At 38.5% G+C, this 14,520-nt stretch overlaps 1 protein-coding gene across 1 annotated transcript in view; it reads left to right on the top strand.

Annotated features, from left to right (window-relative positions):
- Positions 1-406: 406 nt before the first annotated feature.
- LOC132398152 (ATP-binding cassette sub-family C member 5-like) overlaps positions 407-14,520 on the top strand; it is a 142,858-nt gene continuing 128,744 nt past the window's right edge. The window contains exons 1-2 of the mRNA XM_059977199.1: positions 407-1,923; positions 9,523-9,714. Coding sequence (XP_059833182.1) covers positions 9,673-9,714 — 42 coding nt within the window. The 5' untranslated portion in view covers positions 407-1,923; positions 9,523-9,672. The remainder of the gene's footprint in view (positions 1,924-9,522; positions 9,715-14,520) is intronic.

Here is a 14,520-nt window from a genome sequence, read left to right as displayed (position 1 = left end):
AGGAGAAACAGTGATGTTAAATAGATTTATCCTTGTACTCCCAGCATAATTCAAGCACACCTAACACTTTTCTTCCAGGCCAGACTCCTGATGAAGGGTTTCGGCCTGAAACGTCGTCTCTACCTCCTCCCATAGATGCTTGCTGTCTGGCCTGCTGAGTCCTGCCAGCATTTTGTGTTTTTATCTATTTCCAGCATTTGCAGATTCACTCGTGTTAACCCTCCTTTGAAGTCTGAACATTATTTACTCCTACTTGTAAGGAATCATTAATAACTTCTGGAGGCAAGTTTTTTTTATCTCTAGATATTCCTCTGCAGTTTTTAATATAATTTTAATTTTTTTCAGTCCTATCTTTAGTTTGTGCTGTACAATTTACTACATCTGTCATAAAAGTAACAAACTTTAGTTTACCAACAGTCAACTAGATTAGATTAGATTCAACTTTATTGTCATTGTGCCGAGTACAGATACAAAACCAATGGAATGCAATTAGCATCTAACCAGAAATGCAAAGGATAGTGTTATTTACAAAATAATTGCATATAAAAAGTGCTACGGCATACAAATATAAAAGTACTGAGACAGTACAATATGGGTGCAATACTGCTTAGCGCTGTGATGTGAGGTTCAGCAGGGTCACAGCCTCAAGGAAGAAGCTCTTCCTGAGCCTGCTGGTGCGGGAGCGGAGACTCTTGAAGCGCCTACTGGATGGGAGGAGAGTAAAATGTCCATGTTGAGATCCATGCTCAGTGTGATGGTATTGGAGATGCTGCTCCTGATCCAGACTGACTGAGGTCTCCCAGTCAGGAAGTCTAGGATCCAGTTGCAGAGGGGGGTGTTCAGGCCCAGTAGGCTCAGCTTTCCAATCAGTTTCTGAGGGATGATTGTGTTGAATGCTGAACTGAAGTCTATGAACAGTATCCAAACGTATGTGTCTTTTTTGTCCAGGTGGGTTAGGGCCAGGTGGAGGGTGGTGGCAATGGCGTCATCTGTTGAGCGGTTGGGAAGGTGTACTTTACAAAGTACAAAGTACTTTACCAAAGTACCATCTCTTAAAAGGTTTTGCGCCCACAAAAATCTCCTAATGTTTTTTTTAAAATCCGCAGTCTAATAGGATTGATATCAAAAACAGGTCCACATTCAAAACTTTACAAAACCTTAAATTCTTTTTCTCCTTATTTTATTTAAATCCCATCTATTGCCTCCATCACTCTATGATAAACCACTACAATCCTCAACTAGCCGCTAATTTTTCCGTTTCCCAAAAGCGGCCATTCACCTTCTGCCATACACCCAATACCACCTCCCGTTCACTACCTCCGTCTTTGCTGCCGCTTCCTACCATCTCCACCCTCGCTCCGTTCCTCCACCAGAGCAGCTCCCAACAGCAGGCTCAGTCCTTTGCTCCAACTCCAATCATTTAACGTCGTTTTTCCTTTTCGAACCACTGTCTCTCTACCAATCTATTGTTTCGAAGTTGCGGTTTAAAATCATAACCTTTAAATGTACAGTATTCGTCCAAGCTGACCATGTGTTCAAATTGCTCCGATCTTTGTTTTTAAATCAGTGCTCAGTAGCGAGTGTATCATCCTGGCGGCGCTGCTTCTGACGCAACAATCTCAAATCACTATTAGGTATAGCATATGTCCTTCGTAACCTCCCAAAGCCACTTTACCGGCTGAAATCCCATGACCTTCACACCCGGTTTCACGGCATTAGGTCCTCATTCCAGTGTGCCAGTTTGGTTTCCAACAATCACGAGTCTAAACTTATAGGTTAGTGCTGTTGGCGAACTCGAGCGACTGATTAAACCCTGCAATAACAAGCAGCAAGAACATTGGTATTTTTAAAATCCTGTCTCGTATCTGTATAGTTAGAAAGCTCTCGAACAGTTGTATGAAAATGTCAGCGTAAATGAGGCAGGTAAGCTCCAAAAGATTCCAACGGCGTGTATTTATAAATGAATGTATTTGAAATAATTCAGATAATATATACTCGACGTAGGAGTTATTGTCCCCCGACCATATTCAGTGGTGAGATCGACAGCATACACTTTAAAAAAAAATAGCAGGCTCTAGTGTCGATAGTAATACATAACTACACATATTCCTGAATATCCAATTGAATATGCCCAGCGGGCGAAGCAAATTTCAGTGCTCCATTGTGTGGTGCAACTTTTTGATGATAAAAGATGTGCAACAAATAGCATTACGCATATCATATGTACACATATACGCTAGAGTAGATTATCAAATTCTTCTGAGTAAATGTATGACGGAGTAAGACCTTCTCAGTGGGGTGTGCCCCACCCCCTTCAGGACGAAAACAATTTGCGGCAGAAATTACGGAAAGTGTGAGTAACGGATCGATGTGGAATCTAGAACCTAGAGAACGAGGGAATAAACAGTCAGTTCCTTAAACAGTTGAATTTAAGGGTCGTACGCAACACGGAATCGACAATATTTTGTTTCAAAACCAACTGCAAATAAGCCAAAGAAGTAAACGCAATTCACTAAACTGTAGTTAAATATGTGTCGAGAACACATTTCTTATTAATTAAACAAGGATTTGAAATGGTAACTGACAGGGTTCCATGTTGATTTAAATAACTGCTGCCGGTATTTAAGAACAGTGTAACAGTATGATAGAATATTGTGAAGACAATTGTTCAGAAATTGCTGGAAGCATAATAGCAAAATAATGCTACATGTGACAAATTTGCAATAAAAACCTGTAATTTGTGAGATAAAAAGAAAGTTGTTCGTGTATGTTCCAATTCTCCAAAAGTTCACAGAAATGAGAAAAATGCAATCTTGCTTTAAGCCTCTTGATTGAAATCATTTGCTTGATACAAAACTACAAATTTTCCATAAATGAAGAGGAATGTTGTGGCTGCTTGTAAATGTTGGTATTTAGGTTGTAATGCCCTGTTATTGACTTACTTATGTTGCAACATGAAACTCAATATTGGAGAGCCAGAAAAGTTGTGATTTATTTCCAGAGAATTTATTTTTGATTCACCATGACAATATTTTATAACCATATAACAATTACAGCACAGAAACAGGCCATCTCGGCCCTTCTAGTCCATGCCGAACTTTTACTCTCGCCTAGTCCCACCTACCTGCACTCAGCCCATAACCCTCCATTCCTTTCTTTCCATATACCTATCCAATTTTTTTTAAATGACAAAATCGAACCTGCCTCTACCACTTCTACTGGAAGCTCGTTCCACACAGCTACCACTCTCTGAGTAAAGAAGTTCCCCCTCGTGTTTCCCCTAAACTTTGCCCCTTAACTCCCAACTCATTGTCCTCTTGCTTGAATCTCCCCTACTCTTAATGGAAAAAGCCTATCCATGTTAACTCTATCTATCCCCCTCATAATTTTAAATACCTTTATCAAGTTCCCCCTCAACCTTCTACACTCCAAAGAATAAAGACCTAACTTGTTCAGCCTTTCTCTGTAACCTAGGTGCTGAAACCCAGGTAACATTCCAGTAAATCTCCTCTGTACTCTAATTTGTTGACATCTTTCCTATAATTCGGTGACCAGAACTGTACACAATACTCCAAATTTGGCTTCACCAATGCCTTGTACAATTTAATATTACATCCCAACTCCTATACTGAATGCTCTCCTATCCACATGAGATTCCACCATTATTCCTAGATCACTCTGTTCTACTGCATTCCTCAATGCCCTACCATTTACCATGTATGTCCTATTTGGATTATTCCTACCAAAATGTAGCACCTCACACTTATCAGCATTAAACTTCATCTGCTGTCGTTCAGCCAACTCTTTTAACTGGCCTAAATCTCTCTGCAAGCTTTGAAAACCTACATTGTTATTCATAATGCCCCCTATCTTAGTATCATCTGCATACTTACTAATCCAATTTACTACCCCATCATCCAGATCATTAATGTATATGACAAATAACATTGGATCCAGTACAGATCCCTGAGGCACACCACTAGTCACCGGCCTCCAACCTGACAAACAGTTATCCACCACTACTCTCTGGCATCTCCCATCCAGCCACTGTTGAATCCACTTTACTACTTCAATATTAATACCTAACGCTTGAACCTTCCTAACCAACCTTCTGTGTGGAACCTTGTCAAAGGCCTTACTGAAGTCCATATAGACAACATCCACTGCTTTACCCTTGTCAATTTTTCTCGTAACCTCTTTAAAAAATTCAATAAGATTTGTCAAACATGACCTTCCATGCACAAATCCATGTTGACTGTTCCTAATCAGACCCTGTCTATCCAGATAATCATATATACCATCTTTTAATTCAATCTTTGACATCTATGCACCTGATAGTGTTGGAAAGTACTTAGAAATAGAAATTTCATTTCCTTAAGCAATTAAGTTTGTATATGTAAAAGAATTTGTGCCATCACACAACTGAACTGATTAGCTTGTGAAGGACCATTACTAATTCTGAAATATAACTGTGTTGAAAAGCTTCCTTCTTCTAATTGTATTTTTCTTACTTCCTTTTCTTCCCTAAGTCTATTTATTCACTTCTCATATTTTCAACTTCCACTGTTTTTCATTCCACTGTAATTTGTCATATTTCATTATTTATAATATACCACAACCCAATCTATGGATTTATTTTTTACAGTGATAAGTTACTAGATGGAATAGCCACAGGATTTCAAACATGGTACTGATTTTGCTGTGCCATTTTTAAGATAAGTCTTCAAGAAATTAGTTTACAAACCTATTCTAATCTGAAGCCTGAAGATACAAATTCAATTCACACTGAGGCCATGAACTTTCTGAGCCATTAAATGAAGTTGCTGTGTTATTTCGGTGGATTATTACAATAAAAATAGATTAAGTACAGAAAAATTAAATCTGTTATGAATTTTGATTGTGAAAAATCAAGAAGTTGGCTTGCTTACTTTCCAGCTCCTCAGGATTGCAATAACCAAGTAGCCTGAAGGTTTCACTCAAATACACATACACTCAGTGGCCACTTTATTAGATACACCTCCTTATTAATGCAGGTATCTAATCAGCCAATCATGGGACAGCAACTCAATGCATAAAAGCATGCAGACGTGATCAAGAGATTCATTTGTTTTTCAGATCAAACACCAGAAAAGGGAAGAAATGTGATCTAAGTGACTTTGACTGTTGGTGTGCTTTGAGTATCTGAGATTTTGATATCTTATATTTTGAGAATCAGATAAATCCTGAGATTTTCACGGCCAGCAGTCTCCAGAGTTTACAAAAAATGGTGCAATTACACAAAACATATCCAGTAAGTGGTAGTTCAGTGGATGAAGATCTTTCGAAGTCCATCAACAACCCATCAAAAATACATAAACTGATCCAAAGTGTTTTACTTCATGTTAGAGCAACAATTAATATTTACTTAATTCAAAAACAAAGTAAGATTTATTATCACTCTCCTAAATGAAATAAAATGTTTTGCTTTCCAACAACATGCAATGCAAAGACATAAAATTGCTATAAATTACAAAATAATTAAATAGTGCAAATAAAAAAAATGATCAGGTAGCATTCGTGAGTTCAAGACAGCACAGAAATCTCATGGTGGAGGGCAAGAAGCTGCAAAGAAATAAACGAAATACAATGGATTCCAGTTAATTGAGACACATTGAAACCAGCCAATTAAGCGGCTGCTCCAATTAACTCAATTTCATGGAAATAGTTAAAAGGTATAAAAAGACAAATTATCATTTAACTAAGTAGCAAATTATGTATTTAAATGAAATATCAAACAGATTTGAACACTACCTATATTACTGCAGTTTGAGAAATCTGTGTGAGTTCTGAATAGTTATTAATGGAGGAATTCATCCAAAGTACACTACCGTGTTCTTTTGTTTGAACATAAATGAACAAAATCAGCGTCAATACCTAGTGCAGATAATTGTTTTGACTATTGCATTTTCCAAATCTTCCTTTTCATTGTAATAGTCAAAATGATTGCCAATACCTTCAAATCCTTTGTGCTTCCTAACTTATTGAAGTAGTGAAATAATTTTATATTCACTCCCGAGTATATCTGGCATCTCTATGCCTGAATGTTTGAAACCGTACTGAGCAAAAGAATTCTGAATTGTCTTGCTGCTTATTTTTCACAAACTATCTGTGACAAAAATCTCTGCTTCTTGAGCACAAACACACGCAACTGACAAAATTTTAAAACTTCGTTCTAAGCGTGGTGCAGAGTCTAATGGCCACTCAAGTGCACATAACTGACACAAGTTCAGAAAATGTTTCGCAGTAATCTCCTGTCCCAATTAAGTGGCATAGTGTCCCAAATAAATCAAGGGAATCCCGGCTATTTTTTTCAATTAGTTTTTGTTCTTTAAGATCATCCCAAATAAGCGGCTGACCCAATTAACTCATGGCCCAATTAATTGGAATGCATTGTACATTATTAACTTCTTCCAAAATTAGATGTCTTACTTGACAACAGTCATTTGCCAATAACTTGTGCATTATCAGTCATATGATGACTTGTGCAACTCTGTTTCAAAGTGTTACATTGCAGCATATAAATATGCAGAGTTTAGAGAACATTACATTGGGTATTGACCATAAGACCTAAGAGCACAATTGGATCATTCAGCCCATTGAGGGTCTTGTAATTCTTAATTCGGCTTGTGCTGAAAGAACATTGTATCTGCTAAAGGTAGCTTTAAAAGTGTTTCAGTTTTTGTGAGATATTTTCTCAATTACCTGGTGATTGATTGCTCCCGTAGATAAATATCTTATTCCCTGTGCCTTTGTTATCCAATATCTAATCAAGCTTTTGGGTAATCCAGAGACATAACAAAAAATTCTGCATTGTGTGTTCCCCATTAACAGATATTTCTGTTAGTTGGTTGAAGATGCAGTAAAAACTGAGACAAAGATGAATTGTTTGTAATTTAGTTTTTTTACATTTATGTACATTATGTTAATGAACCAAGTGATATTTTCTACTGGCTTTACAGTATTCCTTTGTAGTAATCCTTGTGATTAGAAATACTGGGTCAGGCCTTGCTGCCATGTTGCCATTAGAAAAGCTTGAAACTTTAGAATTTGCTATCTAAAAAAGTTGTAGAAGCTCAGGGGCTTAGTATACTGCATATACTGCAGACAGTGATAGATTTTAAGATGTTAAGGGCAGCGAATGATAAATGTTTAGTGCAAACTCCAACAATCCATAAAAAATCCAAAGGGATGGCAAATTAAGTATTTACCTGCAAGGACTAGAATGCCAAACTCCTCTTCCTGGAGCTCCACCACTATCAATTTACTGGCTTAGTCCAACCATCAATGGTCCTTCTAGACTCTGTGCAATATAATGCATAATGCTAAGGAAGCCCTGCTAATGAAAGATTAAAACATTTTGATGATCATTCATCTAAGCAATCTCCAGCACAAACCTCTGAAAACCTTTGGATATTTTTGAATTTTCTTGATATTTCAAAAATGTTTAAAAGTTATTATGAATCAATGAAATAGTTGAAACTGTTTAAATTAACAATTTACACAACCAAACAATTACAGTTAAGAAAATCACTAATTATACCAATGTAATACTCTATTAGTGTCTCATAGCCTTTCTTCTCCATTAAGGATATGTTCCGATCTCATATCAAACCAATATGAAAATAGATATTGCTGCTAGTTTAGTTTTCTGTTGGAAATATGAAGAATCCAATACTGAAGTGCAAATAGGAAATCACTGGGCTGTTAGCTTTTGGTAAAATGGAGGTGTGGTCAGATGCAGTGAATGGTATGAGGCCAGCTAAAGGTGTTACTGCCTTTTTAAATTTATTTGTTACGATTGCAAGACCCTGCTGGAGACTAAGAACATAAAGTCATATAGGTCTACCCCATCAGCAAGTTGCTCATTGGCAGAGAAACTAAAGGAGTTCAACTTGATGCGGGTCTTACTGTTGCCTTCATCAGAGAGGTGATGCTGCGGGAAGGCTGGTTGCAATCTCGCAGCGAGTGCTGCGAGTCTAATTTACTGATGAATGGCAGGGGCAGACAGCAGGGGATCTGCAAGTCCTTGGTCGTAGTGAGGACCAGGTCTCAAACTGCAGCGTCGCCTGTTTGTAGCCATCCAGGAGAGAGGCGGCAGAGTTGGTGAACTCCACAGGAGAGCTGGAGGCAGTGTGGCATGGCGCTCATGCTGTTCTCCAGTGCCTATTTGGCAGAAGACAATATGTATTGTCTTCAACTGCAGACTGCTACTACATTTGTGGACTCAGGGACTTGGACACTATTTGTTATTTTTCTGCTGCCTTATATGTGCCATGTATGCAGTGTGCTGTGAATGACAGTTTTGCACCTTGGCCTTGCAGTAACACGGTTTTGTTTGGTTGTTTTCATGGGTATTAATAGATGGTTAATATGGATGGACAATTGAAGTTTATGGGAATGCTGAGTTTGGTAGCACTTACTTGCAGAATACTAGCAGTTTCCAGCTAACCCCTGAATAAGTTGTAGAAAATAGTGTTCAGGCATCAGAAAAGCTGAATCCCTCATTTTCTATTAGTTTCAGGCCCAAAGTGACCTCTAAAGCATTTCCTTGTTAGTATGCTACAAATGAAGGCTAATTCTGAAAAAGCATCTAATCCAGATGAATGATGTAAACTTGTGAGCAACTGTGGTCTCTCTATTGCCCCTAAGCTCCATCGAAGTGTGGGAGCCTGCAGAGTTATAGCTTCCAATGAACTCAGTAAAGGAATTCCTTTCAGTATTATAATTGTAAGCCTCCAAAAATATCAATAGTAGCTGCATTGCCTCAGGTTAATCAGATATATTCATTCATTCATCATGTGCCATATCATATGACGATCATGATCTTGCTCATGCTTATCCTTGGCAAATTTTTCTGCAGAATTGATTTACCATTGCTGCCTTCTGGGCAGTGTCAGAATTATGAAGCCATTATAAATACTCTTCGAAGATTGCCTGCCCAGTGTCAGTGGTCACGTAACCAGGATTTGTGATATGTACCAGCAGCTCATATGACCATACACAATCTACTCCCATGGCTTCATGTCACCCTGATCAGGGAGTTAAGCAGGTACTACACCTTGCCTAAGGGTGACCAGCAGGCTAGTGGAGGGAAGGAGTGCCTTTCACCCTTTTAGTAGGGTTGCATCTCCACCCTGCCACTGAATCCGATATATAATAAGAAACTTAATTTTGAAAAATTTCTGTGCCAGATATGAGTCCAGGTAGTTTGGATCTGGAAGTTATCACCTTATAAAGTAAATTTTTTGCAACACATCATAATATAAATTAACACCAAGTACCCCTTGATCAAAATATGACATAGTTACTTTGACATTGTATGTCATGTTTCTCCATCAATGCTGTCTGGCCTGTTGTGTGTTTACAATAGTTTCTGCTTTTATTTACAATTTACAACATTCGTGGTTTTTAGCTCTTCACTTTAACAGTTGTCTGTTCCATTGTGACCTGTACTTTCTTATGTTTTTGTGACCTTGCTATTAGGTTTGTGATTGGTGCAATGTGAGTAGTATTGGTGCCAATGATAATATGACAGAGAGCAGCGAATGCAGACCCAGTTGATTCCGATCACATTGTGGAAACATAAGGAACAGATGTGCAGACAGATCTGCTTCTCCAACCACTTAGTCTTACATGGAAAAGACTGAGGCTTGTTTCAGTTCTGATCCCACAGCTGTAAGTTCACACAAGTAGTTTATTAATAACATTGTAATAGTATCTGTCACTTTAAATAGGAGTGGAATTTCAGAAAGTACGCTCAACAGTTCCACAGTTTGTATATTTCTGCACTCTTATAGTTCATAAGACTTCAACGTTTGCTCATACCTTCATTTAACTACTGAATGAATGAATTAATGTGGTATAGGGACACACAGTATAGAAACAGAGCCTTTAGCCCATTACATACATCCATGGCAACATTTTTGTCAAGCTACACTAATCCCATTTGCCTGTATTAATAGAGTATCCTTCTGTACCTTGTCTATTTAATTGCCTACCTATATTTTTCATAAACATAGTAGTTTTATTTGATTCCTCTGGCAGTGTGTTTCAGATATCATCCACCTGTGTAGAAATCTTGCTCATCACATTCCCTTTAAAACCATTTCCTCTCACCTTGAATTTATGGCCTCTTGCTTTTGATGCCCCTACCATAAGAAGAAGATTTTGACTATCTGCCATCATATGTACTTCTTTCAGGCAACTCATCAGCCTCTTTCACTTTAGAGAAAACATGCTCGGCCTATCCTGTCTCTCAATATAACTAATGTCTTTTTGTTCAGGCAACATCCTGGTCATTGTCTTTTGGAAACACACCCTGCTCATAGCATGGGGATCAAAACAACACACAATTCAAGTGCAGTTTTGCCAGTGTTATTGTAAAATTTCAACATTTGCAATACAAATGTCATAAAATGAAATACATCACTGCAACACCCATACTAGTTTGTAATTTTGTGTCAATTTAGAATTTTAAGTACTTTCATTATTTTCAGATTTTTTTCACACATGTAAATCATGAAATTGCAGACACTTATTGCATTTTAAAATGTGAAATCCAATTAAATTATTTTTAATTTCATTTCTTCATTTTGACAAAATTATAGCATCTACTGTTATGTAATTCCATCAAATATAAGAAAGATAATTGAAGTTAAATAACTGAACAGAAGTTGTTTAATTTTAATTATCTTTCCTATATTTAATGCCAAATATTTCATTGTTCCAGCTATTACAGGATTCAATATAAACAACTTACAGTGCCAGACCAAGTCTGCCATTCAGAAATATTTGTTGAAATGGTAATACAGAAGTAAGCAATATTATAACTCCTGCTTAGTAATTTGTGTTTATGTGGAAATAAAATGAAGGACTCCAGAGTATGAGTTAGCTGCTATTTTTTTAATGAGTGCTTCTAATATAATCTGATGAATATTGAAAAATGTATTTTGGAAATGATTCCTGAAGTTAAGCCATTCACTCAGAATACAAATATTTGTGTTTCCAATGTTTTGTATTTAACAGATTGTAATGGAAGACATTTCTCTGTCTGGATAATTCATATTAAAGATTGTTTAATCATATAGCTTATGTTCAGAATGAACCTAATATTTTTATTACTGAACGTATTTGCATTCAATGTAACAGGCCTTATGGCCCAATGAGTCCATGCTGACCACATTGTCCACTCTGCTAGTTCCAATTTTCTGCATTTGGCCATATCCCTTCAATCCTCCCTTCCACGGACCTGTCCAAGAGCATCTTAAATTATATTATTTTACCTGGCTCAAGCACTTCTCCTGGCAGTTCATTTGATATACTACCCACCCTTTTTACATGACAAAGTTGTCCCTCAGGATCCTTTTATGTCTTTTCTCCATTCACTCTAAATCAATTCCTATTATTTTGGTCTCTCCTGCCCTGGGGAAAAGACTGTCCCCATCACCTTATCGATACCTTCCATAATTTTAAACATTTATGCAAAGACATCCCTCATCCTTGTATGTTCCAAAGAATAAAAACTTAGCCTGGCCAACCTCTCCCAATAACTTAGCCCCCTGGACCTCGTAAATCATCTCTGCACTTTTTCCAGTTAAACCATATCTTTCCCTACAATAGAGTGATCAAACCTTGGAGTCTGTAACTTCAAGTGCATCCTCAACCACAAAATAAATGCCCTTTCTCATATACTCAATGCCACATCCACTGCCCTACCTGCATTAACACTTTTGGTTACCTCATAAAAAATTTCGAAAAGATTTGTTGGACATAACTTTCCTCACAGAAAGCCATGCTGACCTCTTCTATGCAGATTCCATCTATCCAAATGTATTATTCTGAGAGATATTGTCTCTCAGAATTTCTCCAATAACATTCCACAACTTTCTTCAATAACTTCCACAACATTTACTCACCCTTGATGTCAGGCTGACCAGCCTGTAGTTCCCTGCTTTGTCTTTGCTACCCTTTTTAATCAAAGAAGTATCATTAGCCACCTCTGAATCTTATGGGACTTTGTCCATGGCTAATTAAGCAAATTTCTCCACAAGAGCCTCAACAGTTCCTTGCAAACTTCCAAGGTGCACTAAGTCAGGCCCCAGGGCCTGAGGCGTTGCACCTCACTAGGACCAACCAGTGTAGGTCTTACTCAGTGAATGGTAGGACACTGAGGAGTGTGGTAGAACAAAGGTGGAAAGTGGCGTCGCAGGCAGATAGGGTCATAAAGTATTCCAAATTAGGCCTCATCAACAAATACAACTTCAGCATAGCATCCCATCTCCTTTCCTCAATACTTTGATTTACGAAGTGGCAAAAGCTTTCTTTACGACCCTATGTACCTATGACACACACAAAATTCTGGAAGAAATCAGTAGGCCAGGCAGCATCTATGAAAAAGAGTACAGTTTGCGTTTCAGGCCGAGACCCTTCAGCAGTCCTGAAACATCGACTGTACTCTTTTCCATCGATGCTGCCCAGCCTGTTGAGTTCCTCCACCATTTTGTGTGTGTTGCTTGGATTTCCAGCATTTGCAGATTTTCTCTTGTTTGTAATTGCTATCTACCTGTGACACCAGTTTCTAACTTTGTTCTACCCAACTCTTCAGTGCCCTATGATTCACTGTGTAAGACATACCCTGGTTGGTCCTAGCAAGGTGTAACACCTTACACTTCTCTGCATTAAGTTCCATCACCACCTTTCAGCTAATTGTTCCAGCTGATCCAGATCCATCTGCTAGCCATGCTGGCCTTACTCACTGCCCACTACACCCCCAATCTTGGTGTCATCTGCAAATTTTCTGATTCAGTTAACCACATATCTTCAAGATCATTGATATAAATATCAAATAACAGTGGACCCAACACCGATCCCTTGTTACAGGCCTCTAGTCACTGAGGCAACCATCTACTAGCACTCCCTGGCTTCTCGCACAAAGCCAGTGCCCAGTCCAATTTACAACCTCATCTTGAATGCCAAGCCGCTAAACCTTCTTGACCAACCTGCCATGCAGGACCTTGTCAAATACCTTGCTGAAGTCCGTGTACACAGTTGTGTCTGTGTAATTACATATTAATTAACTGAAAGCACTCACGTGGGTGATGGCTTTAACTGGTGTATTCACATTGCAGCGAGACAGAGAGAATGTGCATGCATAGACAACTGATCAATGCGCATGCGTCAGCAACAGTCCATACACTGTGAATCATTGCTCTAAAAGAAATAGTTCCATGCATTACACTTCCTCCCCTTTAGATTAATACAACATAAAATTGTATATGTACAAAACATTCAATTTCCCTTTCATAAACAGTATTCCAGATCAGCACACTTTCACAATAATGGTCCATAACCAACTTCACTAGACTAAAGATTCAGCCTTTAGGGTGCTGCTCTGTTTCTTTTAGCATAGCACCTCTCAACCTGTGGAGAGGCATCAGGTTTGGTAGGAGTCTTGTCTAAGACAATGTTCTCGGTTGCCAGTGTCTCATTGCTGTCAGTGACATGATCATCACTGAGAGGTAAGTCTGGTGGCTGTAATATGTCCGTCTTGTTGGATGCAGTCGACTCGAAGATATGTCCTTTGGTTGAGCATCCAGTACCTGGTCCACATGACATCTCCATGTCTGATCTCCAACATCCACTGTGTAGATCAGTGGTCCCGTTCTTATAGCTATCCTACCAGCTCCACTTGTCTTCTTAGTAATCACATGCTTGGACTTCCTGTCCAATCTCAAAGCTCCTTGCTGATTCACTTGGTAATGGGTTGAATGGTTTATTCTGTACTTCCCTCTGTAGGTATGTTTTTAGGAGCTCAATGCAAGATCTCAGATTCTTGCTCATCGATGCATGTTTGCAGGTGTTTGATTTGTTGTTGCATGAACAGAAATCCGATACACAAAAAGGAAGTTGTCCGCCTTGTGCAGTGGAGAAACGTTCTCCTTGTCTATCATTTTAATGGACTTCTTGAATGTTCAGATAAACCTTTTTATTAACCCATTTGTTGCTGGGTGGTGAGGAGCTGACTTGAAATGTTTATATCATTTTTCTTCATGAATAGTCTGAATTCTTCTGATGTATATTATGTTCCGTTGGCACTCGCAATTTGTTCAGGTAAGCTGTTTCTGGTGAAGATATTCTTCAGAGTGGAAAGAGTCTTTTCTGAGGTGGTTGATTTCATTGGTATAACCACAGGCTACTTTCGAATGAGCATCCGCAGCAGTCAGAAACTTGGAGTCCATGAATGGCCCAGCAAAGTCAATATGTACTCTTTGCCGTGGTGATGACAACCACTCCCACAGGTAGAATGGTGCCTGTGGGGGTGCATTATGAACTTGTAGGCATCCAGAACAATCTTGAACCTGTTTATCTATTCCCAGTCACCACACGTAGCTCCAGGCGAGACTCTTCCTCTTGACTGTACCCAGGTGCTGGTCATGCAGATTCGCTAACACTCTGGTGCGCAGCTTACAGGGAACCACAACA

Source organism: Hypanus sabinus, chromosome 8, assembly GCF_030144855.1.
Source record: "Hypanus sabinus isolate sHypSab1 chromosome 8, sHypSab1.hap1, whole genome shotgun sequence".
In the NCBI taxonomy this organism is placed as follows: domain Eukaryota; kingdom Metazoa; phylum Chordata; class Chondrichthyes; order Myliobatiformes; family Dasyatidae; genus Hypanus; species Hypanus sabinus.
The sequence above is the reverse complement of the archived record's forward strand: the minus strand, read 5'-3'. Positions and strand labels throughout refer to the sequence as shown.